Genomic DNA, 21,581 nt, shown 5'->3' with positions numbered 1-21,581 from the left:
CGGGTTAAGAAAACTCTTCAAAATAAATTGAAAGTCGATCCTATAATCCGAATACGAATCGGCAAAATGTTTCCGCAGACATTAAGGTTAATTTTATTTATTCTAAAACTTTTAACCTGTACCACATTAATTATGGACAACTCTGTATAGAATTTTTCGATTGGGAAACATCTACAGGCTACCGTGATACTGCTGTTTTAGCTCTAAGGAAGGCAATAGGATCATTGGCGAAACTTCCGTAAGAGTAATTTTATAAATAACCGACCCAGAAAGAATCCAGAACATTCGTGTATAGCACTCTGTATAGAATAGATTAGAAGGGGTGTAACATTTCTTAAGTTTCTTCTTTTTTCATAAAAATGTACTTGTACGTCACTCGGAGCTAAAAATTATAAATGTTTAGTGGACAAAGCAAGTTGCAATCATATTTGTAGAAAACAAATATACAGGAACATAAAAATATTGTTACGTTTTGCTTTGTAAAATATATTATAAGATTTGTAAGTTTTGATATTATAATAATGGATTACGTATCATATAATTAACGATTATTAAAAAATCTTAAGTGTTTTTAAGACTATCTGTGAATGTTAAAGAAATCTCTGTATTTTTCTGTAATATTCTATAGATCAATTATAAATGTATAGTTTGAAAAGGAAATAAAACGGGAATTATGAACAAGAGTCTTAAAAGTAAACATTTTTTTTTGATAGAGAGTTTATGAGCTAAAATAAATCTAAATAATTAATGCAGCTGTTTGCAATACCTAAGAAAAAAGATATACAACAAACTTCTGAATTCCTCCTAGCTAACGTTATATAAAAAGTATTATAGTTGCCTGTTGAAGTTTTTTTGAAAAAAAAATTACTTGTATCATAGTTTCGACTGGGGCAGAAATCAAACGACTTATGGATTTGAATTAACGATAATTTATTCTCACACCCCATTGTCCAAACAGGTTCTGCCAATTTTTACATTAACCGTGTCTCTACGTTTCCAAGCTATCATCACCTAACTCTTGAATGTTTTCGTTACATACGCACTTATAACAAATGAACACTCTCATTATCTATCGGCCTCTGGACGAATTAGCCGACTAAATTAAAGTAACAAGGTGATAGTGTCCATACGCTTGAAATGTTATTTTATGTTTTTTGATATTGCACCTACTTCATTTGAATAGTAAATTATTTATATTCGGTTTCGTGTTTAATTACGCTCCCGGTTTTAACAGACCGAAAAAACACAACTCAAACAATGCGATTTGGTCAGGAATCCAGCCAAATCAAACTCCGCGCGACGTCAAAACGAACTTTGCGAGCGTTGGTGAACGTAGCGACATCTATTGGGCGGTTTTATTTTTAGAGTGGCGTTTCCTGCAATCGTTGCGCGTTTAATTCCTAGACGGCGCGACGGAAATCGGTCTCCACTGTGTGGATTTGGTGTTTTTTGTATTCCGTGCATGTTTTGCAGTTATGGTCGTCGTTTTTTGTGAAGATTATTGAACCGTCAAAGAACAAATGTTGTTCTATTTTATTAGGCGTCGATCTGTGACCCAGAAAAAATCCTTGACGGAAGTCGGCAATGGGCGAATGCCCTAGTTTACTTGCTCACGTTATGGAAAAGAGGAATATGATTGTTCTCTGGTAAATATGTCAACGTCGAGCTAATGAAAGTCGACGGAAAAATTAAATTAAATGTTCGATCCCGACGATACCGAAGGGATCAGCGCCGACCGAAAAAAGCCGTATCCCGTGAACTGGGAGGCCGTGGGCGGTATCATAATACCTTTCATCAGTCGGGATGGCGTCAAACTGTCCGAGAAACGGATGGTGGAGAAGACTCTGCTGAAGAAGTACCGTCCGTTTTTCAGCGACGACGTGTTCGACTGCATGAGACCGAGGGCGGTGCGCGCGGCCACCTCGGAACTGCCCGCACTCGACCACATCAACGCCTTGTGCAATTCGATTTTTTTGAGTGGCCCCTACGAAGTGACCGACTTGCTGCTGGAAATAGACGAAGTGGCGAACATCGATACGTTTTTAAGCGACTGTTACGACGTGCTGGTGCTACTCAAAGAGGACGCCCCGAAGAGGTGGGGCTTTTTCTCCGTCGACGATAGCGAAACTCTTATACCCTTCGTGACGGTCGGCGGCGACAAGTTGGTGCCGCTGTTTTACTTTGAGTTGCCGCACGACCTCCTGCTCGAGCACGTGGTCGTCACGATAACCGACCCCTGGCAGCTGGCTTACATCAAGCTCAGCTGCAAGATGCAGAGGGTCAGCAAGGACTTGTACGACTCGGCGGCCGTGCAAGCGGTGAGCATGTCCGACCTGATCCACCTGGTCGCCGAGGGCTCAAAGTTCCGGCTGTGCTGGCCCGAGTACTTCGATTGCGGTTTGCTAAAGGTGGCCGGCGCTGATGAACACGAGGACCCCACGTTGGCGGCGGTGGCGGTCGATGCCGCCGGTGTTTTAGTTAACGATGTGAGGTGAAGTACGATATCTGAGCTTCGTGTTTTTTTTACCCTGTGTTTTTGGTCTTTGGGCTCGTGTAAGGGGCCAGGAGGAATAGGTAAACAAACGGTGCACCAGAGGGAGTGTAAATATTAAAAAGAAAAGGAACCAAACGGCCAAATATATTTTTGAAATCTACAACGTTTTTATTGGTTCAAATCCAGGGAGTCCAACCCCGCCACATCCTGCCCAACAGGTTGTAATCGGTGGCGTGTCTGATCAGTGCGTCCACTTGTTCCTCGACGCCCATCGGCGAACCGCCCGGGGCCACCTCCCGGACGAGCCCCGCGTACGCCTCGTTGAACCTGTTGGAGCGATTTGCCTCCAGGTCTTCTATCAATATGTCGACCGACGACGCCCCCCCGAGTTTCCTGCGCACTTGATCGACTTTTTTCGTTTTGTAGTCGGGCGCGTTCTCCAGCCATTCCTCAGAAGGTTCCTGCACAAACACTTCCATCGTGGCCAGCAGGGCGGCCCGGTTCTGTCGTAGCGACTTCAGGCACTCGATCATCACGTGCCTCAACGGGCCTCTCTCTCTCAACGGCTCCGTCAGCGCCAAAATATGCGGGGTTAGCCTGGAAGGAGCGTTAAATATCCAGAGCCCGCAAAATAGTAAAAAACAAAATAAAATAGAATGAAATAGATAAAGAGCCACCCTGGTATCACGAACATTGGTTTTCCAAAAAATATTAATATAGGAGTAGGAACACAAAACTAATGCGTTAATTTTTTATTTATTTATCAATGGGCCCACCCCCCAATATAAAATAAGATTTACGTAAACAAAAAATAATAAAAAACAAAATAAAATAAAATAAAAAGGAATGAAATAGATAGATAAAGACCTAACCTTAGTATTACGAACGTTGGCTTTCCAAAATATTAATAATATAGTAGTAAGAACACATATAACAAAATAAATATGAACCAAAAGTTCAGATTTTCACCAAAATTATACATTTTCACATGACGCTTGTTTCACCCTGTCTTTATCAAATATAATATTTACAAACCACGTGCTACAATATATACCGAAAAATTACAATAAAATATATAATGAAAATAAATATAATGTTGTGAGAATTTAAGTTTAATAAAGGAGAGGTATTTCAATCTAATTGATCGTTAAGCAATACATTTCAATGTCTCATTTTGTTAATCTCCATGGCTTCCGATAAATTTAATTTTCTACTTTTTGTGACTGTATGTAAAATATCAAAAAACAACCTCGATTTCTGTCTAAACTATGCAAAATTTGGATAGGAATTTCTTAAGAAAGTGACCTCCATTTTAACCAGGGATTCCAAAAATGTAATATGTAAATTATAATATGGATCGTCTTGTTTGGCACACGTGTATTGTGTTTATACACAAAAACCTAATCTGAACTGTCAATTGGCTAGTTTTGGTTAGTTTTTGCATCAGACCGAACCTCACACAACGAAAGACAAAGACAAGAAGGGACCAAATGAGAAACACTAACTTAAGGCAACAAACGACACATTGAACTTGAACGTAAACCAATAGGGACAAGAACGCACACCTCCCAGAAAATGATACAAAAACCAAAATCTTTCTTTTTGGCACTTACCACCTCTGTCAGGTCCAGTCTTTAATTGAGCCGTAGAATATCGATTGGGTGCTTTAAGTTTAGGGGCAAAAGTTTCAAAAAACCAAAACAAATTTGTACAAACTGTGATAAGGGCCAAGGTTTCTTATAAACCCTTCATAAATATCTAATAATAAAAGATTAAGGGTTACCTGATGGGAACCAATTCGGGAATCGGCAATAGCTGGGTAGCGGTACCGAAGGCGTGGCCGAAATCGATCCCCACCACTTTGCCGGTATCGGTGCACACCATGAAATTCTCCAGGTGTCTGTCGCCGATACCCAGAAGCCACTGGGCCACGGAAGTTGCCGCGTAACTCTCGACGAAGTTGTCGCGGTACGCTATGAAGTTCTCGGTAGTGAAACTGATGCCCCAGAGGGCCTTTCTGGAAAGAATAAGGCGCGATAGAGGGCGCTGCGCGAGATACTTCGCAAGGGGACTCACTTTAGCACGTCAGAGGGGATCTCGCCGACTAAACCGGCGAAAAACGGCACCACCTTGTCGCGGCCTTTCGTCATGGCCGTACGACCGTGGGATTCGATGTCGTTTTCCGCCTTGACGAAGAATTTCTCATACTTCGTGGCCACGGAACCGAACTTTCCCTGCTTGAGCATGAAACTGGCCAACGGTCGGCAGTTCTCCACCCACTGAATGATGCCCAAACGCTTGCTGAGTGGTACCACCTTAAAAAAAAAAACTTACAAAAGAAATAAGGTTTAACGACAAGAAAGTATCTAAGTAGTCAATAGCGTCACATTTGCAACTTGCTATCTTTAAATGCTTTTTTCGATGCCGTGGCACGGTAAGAAGACCCCCGCCTTCTACGTACATCTCTCCATCTTATTCTCTTACCGTTTTGGTTTAAAATCTGTGTGAAACTTTAAAATATTTACTAATTTTGTTGTTGTAGATTCATAATTGTTAAAAAATGTCACTAAATAGTGTGGAGTTGGTAATTACTTTGATATAACTCGATCTACGATCCTACCTACTTTCCAGACTTAGCTCCCGGCGACTCTTACCTGTTTCGTTTATACTTATAGATAATATAGTAGTATAGTACAAGACATATACGTCACCTGGTAGGTTACAACTTGGTGCGTCTTTCGGCCACCGTTGGCGCAAATCGCGTTCATCTGGCGCAGCAGCTGCTCGATCCTTTGGTCCTGCCTGACGTCCTCGCCGAACTTGACCAGGAACGGGTACTCCTTACCGTCCATACCGACCATCGTGACCTTTATGGGCCTGCGCATCGAACGCATCACCGCTACGTTGGGTCTGAACATGGATATGCGAGCGTGGTGCTTGACCAATGGCGGTTTTTCCCCGCTGTACTGTCCGGGCACCTCTAGCTCGAAATCCGATTGGCTCGCGGAAAATGCGGCGAGCCACGGGCAGTAGTCCTTGAGGGCGGCGGAGAAAGTCCCGCCCCGTTGTGTCAGCAGCTCTTGGCGCTTCGCATCCACTTCCGCCAGCAAACTGCGTCTCACTTCCGGCTCGCTCGCCGACGCGATCCTCTCGATGAGCGCTTTGAAGCGTTTGACGGAATCGTAGGCGTGTCCTCGCAAACCATCGCACGCGTCGAACATGTCCTCTTCCAATGCGCGCTTCGCACTCATAATTTCGTCAGGATCGGAGCAGCGGTACATCTTTTTGAGGTAATCCCCGAGGGAGACGAGTGGCACTTTCACCTTTGTGCGGTGAACAGAGACGTTTCGGACGAAAAAAATTCGAAATTCTCGTACCCGACTCCCCGAAAGGCGACCTCGACACGCTTTTACGAAAAGCAAGGTGACGGGGTAGCTTTCCACGGTCGCGATCCTCTCCTATATAGAATTGTTTTTGAGGACTTTGCTCGTCTATTTGAGAGTTGGCAAGATGGAGTTTCCCGTTGGTGTAGTACCAGTGCTGCCTTTTATATTTTGCGATTTTCTTAAACTAGTCTTGCCATTTGGCGTACTAACGCTTTCATAGGGAAGTTTGACATTTTGAGGTTAGGTTTTGGCGAAAGAGTGTTATTTGTGATGATTTAAGAAAATTGTGACGGTTAAAAATGGAACTTCAACTTTAGACGTGGCCTAACTCAACAACAAATGAATCGATGAACCTAATTCGACTATTGGAGTTGCATATAAACCTGAAAGTAAGCGGCAGTCGACTCGAAACAAATGGTAGCCTGTTTTTTCAGGAAAACTGGCCACGTTGCCACTGTTTCTTTGATGAAAGGTAAAACAGTCAATTCTGAATGGTACAAAACCATTTGTTTGCCGAAAGTCTTCGAGGAAATTTGAAAAACCAACCGCCGAAGACGAATCACTGTCCACGACAACGCTAGTTGTCACCGATCAGTGCAAACTTTTGAGTATTAAACACGTCGAATTGGTGAGCCGTCCACCATATAGTCCTGATTCAGCACCTAATGACTTCTTTTTACTCCCAACGATTTTTGACAATAGAGGAAGCGATTGATGCGTTTAAAAAGCATGTTTTTGAGGTGCCCGACTCGATGTGGGAAAAGATCGGCCCTCGTATTGAATTGAGGTGGCTTTTAATTGATGAAAATCCATTTATCAAAACAAATAAGAGCTAAAAGTTCAGATTTCCACGAAATTATATATATATATATATATATATATATATATATATATATATATATATATATATATATATATATATATATATAACACGGGCTAGTGAGTTGTTCGTGTTACGTGGGTGTTTTTTGCTCGCGGTTCTTTCGGTGACGTAAGTGGCCCCACCGGGAGTTGGGTACTAAAATTGCTAAAATGCTCGCTTATACTACCTTCGAAAGGGCGGCGACGAACCTATCGACCAACGGCTCGCTCGACAGCAGCCTCGCCAGAGGCTCCGTCCTCTTCTGGCTCAGCCTATACGCGTACATCATAGCCTGGGGGTAAGTTTCGGCGATCCTCTCTAATATGGCGTCGACGGTCGATGTCCCCGCCGCCAACAGTTGGGGAATCCACGCCAAGTACATCCACGTCGGTATCTCTCGCGTTTCGTCCTCGAACGACGCCCTCAGTTCGCTGTCGAGGCCGTTCTTCAGCAGGATGCAGGGAAACAATTGCCTGGCCTCGTCGGAACCGAATCGCATCGCCCTCGAAACGAATATGACGAAATCGGCCGAACGTCGATCGTCGTCCTTCGCGAAGTAAGCGAGTTTGACGAGCGCTTTCCGAATTATGGCCGGGTCTGACTCGTCTCGGTCTACTTCGGCTCCCAGCACGAGCGATTTGAGTTTTTCGGCGGCGATTTTTGTCGGCGGCTCGTCTACCGTGTCGAAAATCTCCGAAATCCTCTTCCGGTTCGGCTCGAAGAGATCCGGACGGTCGTTCAGGACTTCCGTCACCGTTCCGCTGACGTCGAAGAAATCGAGAGCCGATTGTAGTTTCTCTTTACAGTTGCCGTCAGTCATTTGGCCTGGACGCAAATTGGCAAACGTTAGCTTGAAGGGGACGACGTTCGATTGTTTAGTAAAGACTTTTGAGAAACAGTGTAGGAAAGTTTAAAATAGGAGGGCAGCGCCAAAATTTCCCGGCCTGAATATGAAAGGAACAAAGTAGAGTAACAATTTTTTATTATTTTTTAGTACAATCTCCCTTAATTTCAATACACTTATTACATCTCTATATTAACAACTCAATCCCTTTAAAAAAATATTCTTTTGGTTTGGTCTGCAAAATGAGCTAAAACAGCCTCTTTTAACTCAACTTCGTCGTTAAACCGTCGTCCACGTAAGTCCTTTTTCAAATATCCAAACAAATAATAGTCGCCGGGGGCCATATCTGGACTATAGAGAGGATGATCTATCTGTTGGAACCCACACTTTAAAATGGCAGCTTGTGCAACACCAGCAGTATGGACAGGTGCATTATCGTGCAAAAGACGCACGCCTCTGGTCAGTGGTATCAGTTTCTTTAAAATCTATCAAAAGAATTCCTTCACAATCCCAAAAGATCGTGGCCATCACCTTTTTTGTCGACTGGCAGACTCTGAATTTTCATGGAGGTGCTTCACCCTTACGACGCCACTCCCTTGATTCTTTTTTTGATAGAGGGTCATAATAGAGAAACATAGTTTCATCTCCCGTCACAACAGGTCTTATCACAGGATTCGGTTGCGACCCACAGAGTTCCAAAAAAAGACCGCCCACACTCGACACGGCGTTGTTTTTGAATAGCCGAAAGGTTTTGAGGACCCCTTTATATAGATAGAACGCGTTTCGTTAAAAAAAATATAAAAAAAAAATTCAAAAAACCATTTAGAAAAAAAAAACTGGCTGCTCCGCTGAATTCTACGTAAAGATCTATATCGGATGCGCTTTTCATCTTTCAGACATTTCATAGGTTATCCGAGATACGAGGGGCATCGCAAAACTTCAAATTTCCAGAAACCAAACAACGGACACACCCCTCAGTAGCGACCGAAATGGGACACAGGGTACCTACATTCAAGTTAGGCTTCAAAAATTGACTCAAAAAGATTTTTTTGCCAGCCTCCATAAAAACGGCAAAATACGTCAAACAGAGGCTGTTGGCTGGTTGGTTGTTGGCTTCCTCAGAGTTTAACTGAAACCGCTTATATATTGTTCGAGGGAGGCGGACCAACGCATTGTCTCGCGCCCTTTCCTTAGCTCCGCCCACCTCAGAGTGGAATGCGAGTCAGTCAGGAAGCTAGGCCTTGAACCGGACGAAACTTACCGATCCGCTCGAGCGCCTCCAGCAGCTTGTCGAGCTTGAGGCTCGGGTCCCGCACGTTCTCCGCGTACAGGTAGGTCAAACGCGTCAGGATGGCGGACAGGCGACGATGGGCGACGCCGACGTAATTCCTAAAGTACTTCCTGGTCATGAAATAATTCCCGTCGGCCGCCGCCGCCTCCATAAACTCCATATCGAGCAGGATCTTGGTCGTTTTGAGTTCGCGAACCGTATCCCATTCCCGCAGCGCCTCCATCTTGCGCTCGAGCAGACGTATAAAGAGTCTGCGATTGAGGAGCGTCTCCTCGCAGGGGGCAGACTCCCGACCGTCTCGCTTGCACAGATCGAGGAACCGACGCAACTTCTCCGGCGTGTCTTGCTCCCACGTGGAAGCGAGCTCGACGAATCTCCGTATCTCCACTATGCTCTTCAACTGGACCAATTTTTCGTATCGAACGTCGGCATAGGCGGGATTGACCAGTTGCCATTCGTTTAAAAAGTGAGCGACGGCGGTGCGGCAGTACTGCGAAGCTTGGACGACGTCCCCGTGGATCAGCCACAAGAGGGATAGCTCCTTGGAGAAGTTTTGGGTCAGGTACGCGGCCTGATCGGGCGTGGAGAGCGAAGCGTTGATGTCGGCCACGAAAGGACCTGAACCGACGCCTTCGCCAAATTGGATGTTTTTCACCTGCGCCTCCACCAACCACGGCATTATTTTCTGCTGGTGCCAGTCGCCGTCCCAGAGGGCGGGCCAAACGGGATCGGCCATCGACTGAACGGCGCCGACTATCTTATCCCAGCTCCCTAACCGAGCCATACACTTGAACAGGGACTCGTAGTAAAAGTCCTTGCGTTCCGGCGAGTCGTCCTCTCGCAGGAGCCGCTCGTACAGGTCCTGCGCGGACCTGTACATTCCTCGCGACTCCATCGCGATCGCCATCTTCACCGTGTCCCCGCATAGAGTTTTTTCCGTAAAAATCGTCTGCACCGAGGGCCACTCGCCTATCTCCCGGTAGAGTTCGGCCAGTCTGATCCAGTGTTGCGTCTCTGGATCGTCTTGTCGGAAACTTCTTTTGCTCGGACCGGGTTCTACGTCCCCACCGTCCGCTATGTATTCCTCCAGCAGGAAACTGCCGACGGATAAGAGGCCGCTCTGGCGACTGATGTTCGAAACGAGGTCGGAGTCGAATCGTACGAGTCGTTTTTGTTCCAACAGGACGTCGAATAGGACGGAGAAGAGATGGGCGTTGAACTGGACCGATTCGGTGAAGATGCGTTTAATGGCGTCAGCGTAAGAGTCGCGATCGTCCGCAATATGGACGGACAGGCCCCTGAAGAGGACGGAGAACAACTCCTTCGACAGTTTGGTGTCGTGCTGAAACAAGATCCTCTGTGAAAGGGTGTTTTCTAATCGAATGGCAATAATAAACGTATGAACACATGCCCAAAACGTCTTAAGTTTTGAGATACGGAACGAGGCAAAATTGATTTAATATTTTATAGTAGCTCATAAAAAAAGCATTTTGCATGTTTAGTGCAAAGGATTAAAGGTTAATAAATATATGTATATTCCAGTTATTGCAAAAAGATATCTCAGAAGCACAGAAGCAAAATATCAAGCATCAGGAAAAGTTGAAGAGAATGGTGTATTCATCGTAAGGAAGGGACAACATAATCATGAACACTTGAAGGACCAAATACAAGACAGGAGTTGCAAGCATGCGTAAGAAACGAGACCAAAAGAATATATGCAATAGACTTGCGACAAAGTAAAGAACTTATCAGTAATAAAAATATTTGTAGAAATGTGTAGTACATTACACTGTAACGACTGAAACTATGTAAGTATTAATAAATTTCAATTATGTCAGATATGTATTATGTATGTATGTACCTCTAGGCAGAGAGGAGGTGGAGGACACTTTCAACAACTTTTTTTTTAATTTATTAACAGACAACTTTATTAGAAAATATTTACAGTATTTATTTTAATATTCCTGAAGAGTGCGTTTTAATTTTTTGACTTTCATAAAAATATAACATATTATTTTTATTTATTATTTATATATTTAGTTCTAAATAATATAACTTTAAAACGCCTTTCTCGTTGTTTCAAACATCAGGGCGCTCGGTTGATGAAATTGGCGCAGTCGATAGGATTGGATATAATTCCGCCTGACGACTTCAAAAAATTGCAAATGCATCGGAACTACAAAAACGGGAAAATTAACGATATTAACGAAAATACTATACGTTATTCCTTTATATTCTTAATACCGATATGTTTCGTATGGATGATAGTACATCGATGGAAAACTAGGCCTAGTCCCAAAGAAACTGTAGAAATAGAAGAAATTCTTTTTTTTTAAACCAAACTAACGTACGGGCTAACAATATGCTAGGTGATTATCCCCCACGCAAGCACTTACCAAAGTGAGCATTTTTAACGGCCCGATAAGCGAGTCGAGGGTGATGAGTATGTCCGGAAAGTCGCCCTTCCTGTACTTCCGGTAGATCGTGACCTTTTTCTCCGCCTCCACGACGCCTTCCCGCCTTTTTGCAGCCCTGTCGATTTTCTTCGTCACTTCCACGTGGGCGTAGTGCGCCGCGATTTTTGCCTTGTCTTTAAGGAAGCGACGTTTCGGGAGCCTGTAATCCCCCGAGAGTCGCACTCGGTTGGGGTCGACGAAGGGGTCGTCGCCACGCCCACCGATCAGCAGGCTGCTCTCCAAGCCGGTCCTTTGCGTGATCTCCTGCTCCCGGAGTGTAGTACTGCGTCAAAAATAAGTGACAAATAAATGGAATACCTGTTGACGGTTTGTTATTAAAGTGGCATTGCCGGTATTCTTTTCTCTATAAATATGTAATAATAATAATAATAGCACTTTATTTCCAACAGGTAACAATTCCAACAATTACAGTGAAAACTGCCTATAGCGAAACTCCGTATAACATAAAACTCTGTATTACGAACAAAATTTGTTGTACTATTATGTCTCCATACAAAGCTATGTATTAACCCACTCTGTATAACGAATTCACTCTCTATACCGAAAGAAAAAACGTCTTAAAAATGTACCACTTTCTGGACCTGTTGTAAAACTAAAAGCAGAAAAGTTTGCTGAAAAGCTTGACATTATCGATTTCAAGGTTTCGGAAGGATGGTTGGGGAAGTTCAAACAGAGACATGGAATAAATTATGGACAGATAAGTAGCGAAGCCCGTGATGTCGACAGAAACGTGGCTGGAGAAGACGTGGCCAAAACTAGCAGAAAACTACCCTGCTGACGACATTTTTAATGCTGACGAAACTAGTATTTTTTACAAAATGACTCCAGATAAAACTCTTAAATTTAGAAGCGAAAAGTATAGTGTTAGTAGCTGCCGATATGAGTGTCTAGTCGTAATTGGAAAATCAACGAACCCACGATGTTTTAAGAACATCAGTCAGTGAACAGTCTGCATGGATGACATCGCAAATTTTTGAAGAGGAGATACGGAAATGGGATGCAGAATTAAAGGGGAGGAAAATGTTACTTCTCCATATTCCAAAACCAAATAATTAAATATTACAGAACACATATGCGTATTGTTATTTTTCAAGTGCCTTAACTCTTTATAACGAAAAAAAAAAGCAGTCCCTTCAATTTCGCTATATAGAGTTTCGACTGTACAGAAAATGTTAAATAAAAATCATCCAATACATATACCAGAGGGAAAGAAGGAGAAAGAAAAATCGTAATATTGCAAATGTCTCCCTTCTAGTCGCGGCACATGAAATCGTAATTGTTCCAGAAGAAACGGACAATCGACTCCGCAATGAACCAACTTATGGAGAAATGAAACAGATTGCAAATCTCTGCGCAAGCTAAAAGGCAGTACAGCGAAGCTTTTCGGCAGAAGATCAAGATCAACTCCCCTCTCAGGATAGGAACCGTTCTCCCTGAACATTACTTCAGTAACATTCTCTGCACACTATCCATGGACTGACTGAGTGTGGCAGTTATATATTGATGACCATACCGGCGAGCCATAGTCAGTGAAATAACAATTTAACAGTTGCATTACGGTGGAAACCATTTTAGTAATGTGAGGTACAAAAGAGAGCGTCTGGTGAAATCAAATCCCCAGATCCTTCACAGTGGAAAATCTAGTCAGGATAATACATATTGTAATTAAAAACTTGATAATACCTTTGGATACTTTTGTTTAGATTCAAATATTGGGTTAATCATAGTTCTCTTTAATTTTAAAATTTAACGAATTTCATCAAATTACGAATAGAAAACAGGAGACCGCTTAGTCATCCAAGCTAGCTATTCACTGATCACATTTTTAGTTATCCTACCAACACAAGTTTTAGTAGTGGTGTTAGTAGTGCTGGTCAAGTAGAATAGCTAGTGATGAAGTAGAATAGCTAGTGGTTAAGTAAAATAGATAGTGGTTAAGTAGAATAGTTAGTGGCTAAGTAGAACAGCTAGTGGTTTAATAGAATACCTAGTGGTTAAGTAAAATAGCTTTTAAGCTCGACTTTGCCATATTGAAGCACTTTAATTGAAATGAAATGTTGGAAAAAATGTAATAAATAAAAGATGTTTTATTATTATTATCATTATTGAGCAATTGCGGGCGGTTTCATCAAAAATTTGTTATCAAGTCTTGTTATAATAATTTTCTCGTGTTTTCTCTCGTCCTCAGTTTGCAGTCAAAGACAAAATTCCATTTGAGATGCTTGGAGTTTATAGCATTCCATGCATATGCGGCAAAGGATACATCGGAGAGAACGGACGAAAAAATACCAACTATGCTCGAAGAACATGAAAGACCTTAAGACTAAGACAAATAAACTCATCAGCAGTTCGTGAACACAATCACGAATAAGCCTAATATTCTTGTATGTCATCACTTGTCCTATCAAAGAAATCCATAAGCAACCGAACAATCTTAACTCCGCCCCCCTCAAACTATATATAAGCATGTGCAGTTTAGGTCTGAGGACGCCAAGAGGATGTTTGGCAAGCAAATTCCCTTCCAGTTATATTCGAACATATTTATCTTGGCGTGGTGTTCCGCTTTCCCAGAAACAAATAGCCAATAACTGCTGGAAAAGAAGCTTGATTCTACGATTGTAAAAACTACCTGCCACTCTCGGGAGCCTTGACGATGATCGTAAGGCCATGTTTCTCTAAAGTTTTCCATTAATAACGGTTAGTGACACTTTCTACCCGTGTGAAAAACGTTTTACGGTTCTCTCGGATTAAAAAACGGACTATAGTGCTTACGTCGGCGTGAACGCGAAGGAAGTCCGCGTGGCACGTAGGTCTCCGACGCTCGACGCATGCCAATGGTCGTCGCTGAACGTCTCGGCGAAAAGAGGCACCGCCGAAGGCGGTCGCAGCCTCCAGTCCGTCTCCAAGTGGTACGGCTCGTAGACGCAGTCCTCCAGCGGATGCTCGAACAGCGTCCCGTCCGTCGCGACGGAGTCCAGCAGGAAATAAACGACGTCGTTCAGGAACCGGTCCTCGCAATCGGGATAATAGAACAGTGACAGCAGTGCCGGGAACTTTTCCCGTATCCCTGACGGTATTAGCCGACTCTCGCTCCAAAACTTTCGGATTTTCGCGCGGATTTCTTCGTCCGGATCGCCCAGTCCGCGCACCAGGAGTTTCCGGCAGACGGACGAGTCCGGATTGTGGTTCAGCACGAGTGTCGCGACGTCGTAGGCGCGCGCGCGGCACAACACGTTGGGATTGGACGAGTGACCGGCGAGCGCGCGCAAAATATGCCGAAACTCGTCGTCGGAGGTCGCTAGAGTCGGGAACGCCCTCGCGACGATCTCGAGCGCGACCATCTGCACGGAGACGTTCTCGCATTCGAGATGCGCGCACCATTTCTCCGCCCGGAAATCAGGGACGTCGCGCAGCGTCTCGACGTTCCTCAGCACGATCTTGAGGAGGATCACTTTCAAATTGTCATTCGATTGGCCGAGGTGGTTGAAAATCTTCATCGCGTGATACCGGTCCACGACCTCTGGGTAATGGATGACCACGGCCTCGACGCAATAGGCGTACTTGTTGATGTCCAGGTCCGGCTTCAACAAAATCCGGCTCAGCTGGTCGCGGTAACTCTCCTCCAGCTGCGGAAGTTCCTTCCGGACGTAATCCAACAGCAGGCCCAAAGTTTCCGCGCACGGTTTGTAAACTGACGATAGGTCGCTGTTTAGGAGACGCGTCAGTTGCGCCCAAAGCTCGGCGGCGTCGGGACAAAGCCCGTTAGCGAGGAAAACGGACGCCAGATGGATTCCGATCTCCGCCTTCCTGTCGCACGTCGCGCATCCCAGTCTGGCCGACAACGAAGGGCATCGACCACGGAGGCGGTCCTTCCAGTTTTCCACCACCAGCTTGATCAGTTCCACGTGGTATTTGAAAACGTCGCGACGCTCGTTATTTAAATGGCCGACCGCGAACGCGAGCATTCTCGAGCAAAGCTCCGCCCTCTTGTCGTCGTACGGTCCTAGGTGCGACGACCACGTCGCCACCGTCACCATCTGAAATTCGTTATTTCGCGGTCGATGATCCCTTAGACCTTCCATAGCGCAGTCACGTGTAATTAAACCTACATTGAACAATTTATACCGAGGAACAACGGACTCCAATGCCAACCAAGGGACGTATGTTCAAATTCGGTTCGGCCAACAGCTGAGACGTGACGTGTACGTGATCGAGTGACAGAATATTTAAGTTAGAACCAGCGTCTTTTATACCGATATCAAGTTTGAAACTTATTTAAAATGTATCTTACTAAGTGAACATTTTATGACTTTTTTTTAACAGGAATTCAGTTAATTGTGGGTAGTAAATTCATAGGGTAATGCAGAACAGAAACAGAACCCCTAACAAATATCGAAACACACGCGCACACACAGAAACAAAATATCGAGCATCAGGAAAAGTTGAAGAGAACTGTGTGTTCATCTTAAGGAGACCAAAAAAATATATGCAATAAATAGACTTGCGACAAGGTTATTAATATTAAACATATTTGTAGAAATGTGTAGTACATTACAATGTACGACAGAAACTATATAAGTATTAATGAATTTCAATTATGTTAATGTAATTTTAGAAATGCCTTACTTCCTTCAATTCAGTATGTACGTCTATACAGAGGTGGAGGCAATCGAATGTACCTGTAGAACTGAAAGATTTGACTAGAATTCTGGGAGATTTTTTTTTATAATCATTTAGAATATTTAAAACGCATTATTTTTTAATTTGTCATTATTACGAATAGAAAGACCGCTAAGTCATCCAAGATTTTAATCTAGTTTTTTTACTGATCGATTTTCTAGTTACCTTACCAATACAAGTTTTAGTAGTGGTGTTGGTTAAAAGAACAGCTAGTGGTCAAGTAGAATAGCTAGTGATTAAGCAGAATAGCTAGTGTTTGAGTAGAATTGGTAGTGGTCAAGTAGAATAGCTAATGGTTAAGTAGAATAGATAGTGGTTAAGTAGAATAGCTTTCTAGCTAGACTTCGCCACATTTAAGCACTTTAGTTATTTATGAAATGCAATTTTGGTTAGTTTTTGGTTTTGTAGACTGTGTAGCGCGTAACGTGGAGCAGCGTTATGGTTGAAGTATTGGGAGTTTTTCAAAAATCGAATTGATATTTGTTTTTTCCCATATTAGTAGAAGATCCGAATGTAAATCGACCTTCACAGAGCTGATAATATAATGAAACATATTTTATAATAAATTTAGTATATTAGACAATATATTAAAAATGGGTCGTCTAAAATCCTGGACAGACTAACTTTAGGTATTAAAAAATTGCAAAATTTTGCAACTTCAAGATAATAAGAAAATTTTCCCCCAACTTAAAGTACAAAATTATTTAAGCGGACGAACTACTGAATTGGTGAGTATAAATTTTATAACTAGTGTTTAAATAGAATAGCTAGTGATAAAGTAGAACAGCTAGTGGTTATGTAAATTAGCTAGTACTTAAGGAGAATAGGTAGTGGTTAAGTATAATAGATAGTGGTTAAGTAGAATCGCTAGTGGTTAAGTAAAATAGCCGGTGGTCAAGTAGAATAGGTAGTGGTGAAGTAGAATAGATAGTGGTGAAGCAGAATAGCTTCTAATCTCGACTTCGCCGTATTGAAGCAATTTAATTATTTGCGAAATGTAATTTTGGAAAAAATGTAATAAATCAAAGATGTTTTGGTTAGATATTTTATTATTAATCTTTGCAATAAAGGTAATTGTAGACACATTCACACTGTTATTCTGCAAAAAAAAACGTTATTCCCTCCAAAAATCCTTTTACTTGCGAGAAATTTCTCTCTCCCTACCGACCTTCAATGCTTACCACGTCCGAGACGAAGTAGTTCATCCCCGTACCGGCCACGTTGTCAATCACGAACCTCATGAGCGGCTCGACGAAGTGCGCCGCAAAATGGCGGAACACGTCCGCCACGTTGTCGATCACCTTCGCCCAGAAGATTTTCACGTTTCTAGGGGTGTTTTTGTCGAGGAGTAGACAGCGCACACCTGCAGATCAAACACCAGTCAAATCTTGGGAGGACGACCCGAGTCCTGATTCACCCTCCATCCAGTTGGGTAACGTAGGCGTCTCGCCTTCATCCGGCAATCGGTATACTCCGGTTTCGAACACGTGACGTATTAGACCGCAAACGGTGGCCATGCACTCGTGTCGGTTCACTTCGGTACCGTCCAAGACGATCTCGCTCCGCCCATTGTCGACGTCGTCGGTCGCCACTCCGCCCCTCAAAACGGCGGTGTTAAAGTCGTACTTGGTGACGTCCTGGCTCAGCGAACTGTTGAACAGTTTCTGCGACTCGAGGTAGACGAGGCGACGCTCGCCGTCGCGACGCAGGCCGTCCCGGATGTGGACCAGTTCCATCCGTTGTTTCGGCAGCGACGCGAAGTCCGTCGCGAAGTCGTACTCGACGTCGACGTCCACCAGGGAGCGCCACAGGATGTCGACGCCGTCCTCCTCACGGACGAACAGTTTCTCATAGAAACTCGACAACTTTATCGAATTGCTCACGATGGAGGCGAGCGCTTTATACGCGGCGCAGATCGTTTTGCGTCTCTCTTCTTTGCTACCTGCATCGCAGAGGGAAAACGTTCTCTCTATGGAACCTTCGCAAAATTGATGTAATTGCATTGTGTATGCGCCCTGGATACGAGGGCTAAAATATGTTCATAGATATAAGAAAGTGACTAACTGATACGAATTAAGGAAAGACCCGGGGAAAAACATCGTTACTATGAATGGCAAATTTCAGTTGGTGTCAAACATGTTTAATGGGATTAAATATACAGTGGTAAGGTGGAAGCCTTAAAACTGTATGCCCTAGATTTTTTGCATAATTATCACAGACGTATTCCTTTTGTATACGCATCTAAAAACGGTAGCTACGTAGCTAAGACGTAAGGATCATTTTCGATTACGTCACTCCGATTGGGGTTACGTTACGTTACCGTTTCGGGGGCTTTTGAAGGCGGCCAAACACTGCGTGACCAGCCGGAGGCGAATCTTCTCGTCGGCCATCGGGATGCGGGAGAAGAGTACTTCCGCCACCCGGAAATACGCGATGCGACGCCCCGCCTCCGAGGTACCGCCCTCCAAATCGTCGACGAGGCGATCCACGTTGTCCGCGACGAACGACTCGAACGCCACTCGCGAACTATGGTTGAGGACGACGCCCAACACGCCGTCGCAGAGCTTGACGCGCTGCCGGAAAGTGTCGGACGGGTCCAGACACGCTTTGAGGGTGGCGTTCAGGAGCTGCGCCTCGTATTCGCGGTTGTTGTTCAGGCAACACCTGAGCAGATCCGCGGGAATCGCGTCGATCTCGCTCGCACCGTAGAGGCGGACGATAAACTCGAAGATCGGCACCGACCTGACCGACGGCAGGGCCGCGAGCAGAAGCTCCGCCCCCTCGGGGGGTACGGGCGCGCGCGTCAAATAATCGACCGGCTCGGCCCCCTCGCAAAGGTCGACGAGGACGAGCGCGACGCCGAGGAAATGACCCGTATTTAACTTGCCCTCGAGCCAGTCGGATACGCGGCGTCTCACCTCGTCGCTGCGTCCGAACGCCCCCGCGAGCTTTTTGACGTATTCGAACCCCGCCTCCGCGCGACCTTGGTCGAAATAGTCGCGAAACGCGGGCCAGTAGTCCAGCAGAGCTCGCTGCGCGCGCGCAGCTCCGGCACCGCCCCTTTCGATGTAGATGAGCACGCGAGACGCGAGTTCCACCAGGACGTCGGCGCCGGCACCGACTCGAAAAATGATCTCCACGTCTTCCGACAGGTGTTTGAGGATGGCGTCACCGAAGCGCGTCGCCAGGTAACCCCCGAACGCGGTGGCGTCGGCGTCGGGCGCCTTCACCACGTAAGGCTTCGCCAGGTGCTCCACTAACGTCCTCAACTCCTCGGGCTCGGATAAAGTGTAGTCTAGCGCTAGGGAACAGAGTTCTATAGCGGTTTCCGAGAGGTCGGGCAGAAACACGACGCCGTCCTCCAGGTGGGAGTAGAAATTGGTCATCAGCGAATCTACGAGTCTCAAAGGAGGCCCGAACGCCGCGTGGGGCTTCAAAATTAACAGGCCCTTGAGCAGTTGTCGTTGTTCGTAGTTGGCGTTGGCGCCGAGGTCTACGCGAAGGTCTACGTCAGCGCGGAGCGCCGCCGCCAGCTCCTCCAAGTGGTGGCGGGGCAATCTGCGCACCAGCGAGTCGATAACCACCCGCACGTACTGCGTGTCGTCCAGTCCCAAAGCGTGGGGCTCGAAAAGGGCGCGACGCACGAGCGTCCACAGCTGCGGCCGCCAGAGCGCGTTGTCGGGGACGTGGTTGACCAACGCGTCGATTAATTTCAAAATGGCCGCGCAACACGCCGGTTTGTTCTCGCTGCTGGAAGAAACAGCGGCTTTGTATATACGAATACCTTGTGTACCCAATGTAATACTTTGTAATTGTTCAATGAAGTACGAAACTGTCAGTTTTCCCTGTAAAGGGTTTTAATAATGAAGTTACATATTGAAGAGTTAATCCTGGTTTGTGAATCTGCGAGAGTCCGTAAGGACGAGGGCTTTTTCACGGACAGATTTGAGGTTGCGTTGCATAGACGAAGTAGGATCTTTTTTAGGTTGACGACATGATCCGTCTGTAAGAATATCTTGAATCTTTTCCTGATATTCGTTTGTGTTTATGACCACCGTAGCATTTCCTTTGGTTGCTTTTAGGATTACGATATCCAGATTAGATTTTAGAGATTTTGGGGCAAGGCGTTCAATGTTTGGAATATTAGATTTAGTTTTAGTACTATTAGTCTACTTTAACTACTTTTTTTTAGATAATGGTCTTGCGACTGCACTTATATCTTTAGATTCCTCTAAAATCTCTAATATCAGAGAGTTACCCTTGACAATGTAAGTTCTGAATTTTTCCCTGTTTCGTCAGCTGTGCCGCAAGGTTCCGTCCTTCGAATTATATTATTCTTAATTTATATTTCTAATATTTATACAACCGTCGAATATTTGAATTTGCATTCATTTGCTGATGACACTCAGCTATTTTACTCCTTCGATCCTAAATTATATGAAATTTGGATTTTCATAACAATTCAATTATGCGTTTCACAAAAAATATTGGGCTCGACTGCTAGGATCATTCGCCCATTGCCGACTTCCGTCGAGGATCTTCGCTTTTGGTCGTGGACCAACACGTACAAAGAAGACATATAACTAATATTTGCTCAACTAGCAAAAAACAATTTTGACCGATACCAAAAAAACCGACACCCCCCGCTTCCGCCAAGGACCATCCAGGCCCATCCGGCCCCCATACCACCCCTATATTCTTCTAGGCATAATCTTTAACTTTATGCTAAAAAATGCAGTGTAATGTTCTTTTCTCCTAAACCTAACATTAAACAAGTATCCCACATGTAATAAAAACATCGGTGTTATATTTGACTGAAGACTTAGATTCGAGGAATATGTACCTTTGTTGGCGAAAAAGTCTTATTCGGTTTTGCGCCATTTATACAGGCATAGAACTGTCCCTAATTTCCGTTCACGGAAACTTTTATGGATGCGGTCTACAATACAATTAGCCATACTTTTTAGGAATTCCGGTGTACGGCCAATAATTTACTCTGGGAAAGAATACTCTTCAGGGTTTTCTTTAGATTTTTGTCCATAATTAAAAACCCAATATATGATCGAAAAAACACTACAGTCCCGGATCCCCAGCGTATCTTGATTTAAGAATTTTGCTGATCGGCTAAACAGCTTTCGAGAAAATTAAAAAAAAAAAAAACATTTTTTTTACACATTTTTTTTTAAATAGTGGAAAATCTCGCCTAAGTCCGATCGCGACCATTCCTCATAAGATTGTGTGTTCCGTGGACTGTCTAAAAGGAATTTATATGGATCAATAAAACACCATTATTATAAAATTATGCGTCTATGTTTATTTTATACCCATGTGTTAAATTTTTGCAAAATTGTGCTGCATTTTTTTGCCTCTTGACTTGTCCAACTGTATTTGTCATTTATATAGATGGATAAAACATCGTTATCACTAAATTACGTGGGTGTTCTTATTTTATTTATCCATGTGTTAAAATTTTTCAAAATTGGGCTGTATTTTATGCAATTTTTAATATATATTTTTTCTTGGCCTCTTGACTTGTGCAACGCATGT

General features: G+C 44.1%; 1 protein-coding gene across 2 annotated transcripts in view; it reads right to left on the bottom strand.

The window, feature by feature from the left end:
* Window positions 1–2,669: 2,669 nt before the first annotated feature.
* The window catches only part of LOC132700155 (DNA-dependent protein kinase catalytic subunit-like), a 31,562-nt gene continuing 12,650 nt past the window's right edge, over window positions 2,670–21,581 (bottom strand). The window contains exons 11-21 of one of the 2 annotated variants that reach the window (XM_060667308.1): window positions 18,355–19,784; window positions 17,452–17,976; window positions 17,216–17,397; window positions 14,127–15,391; window positions 11,274–11,616; window positions 8,848–10,219; window positions 6,930–7,567; window positions 5,206–5,817; window positions 4,571–4,809; window positions 4,278–4,511; window positions 2,670–3,091 (exon numbers count right to left, since the gene is read on the bottom strand). In XM_060667308.1, the coding sequence (XP_060523291.1) occupies window positions 2,671–3,091; window positions 4,278–4,511; window positions 4,571–4,809; window positions 5,206–5,817; window positions 6,930–7,567; window positions 8,848–10,219; window positions 11,274–11,616; window positions 14,127–15,391; window positions 17,216–17,397; window positions 17,452–17,976; window positions 18,355–19,784 (7,261 nt within the window). In that variant the 3' untranslated portion in view covers window position 2,670. The remainder of the gene's footprint in view (window positions 3,092–4,277; window positions 4,512–4,570; window positions 4,810–5,205; window positions 5,818–6,929; window positions 7,568–8,847; window positions 10,220–11,273; window positions 11,617–14,126; window positions 15,392–17,215; window positions 17,398–17,451; window positions 17,977–18,354; window positions 19,785–21,581) is intronic. The other variant, XM_060667309.1, reaches the window with a different exon arrangement.

Source organism: Cylas formicarius, unplaced genomic scaffold (assembly GCF_029955315.1).
Source record: "Cylas formicarius isolate icCylForm1 unplaced genomic scaffold, icCylForm1.1 PGA_scaffold_3__17_contigs__length_32017465, whole genome shotgun sequence".
In the NCBI taxonomy this organism is placed as follows: Eukaryota; Metazoa; Arthropoda; class Insecta; order Coleoptera; family Brentidae; genus Cylas; species Cylas formicarius.
The sequence above is the reverse complement of the archived record's forward strand: the minus strand, read 5'-3'. Positions and strand labels throughout refer to the sequence as shown.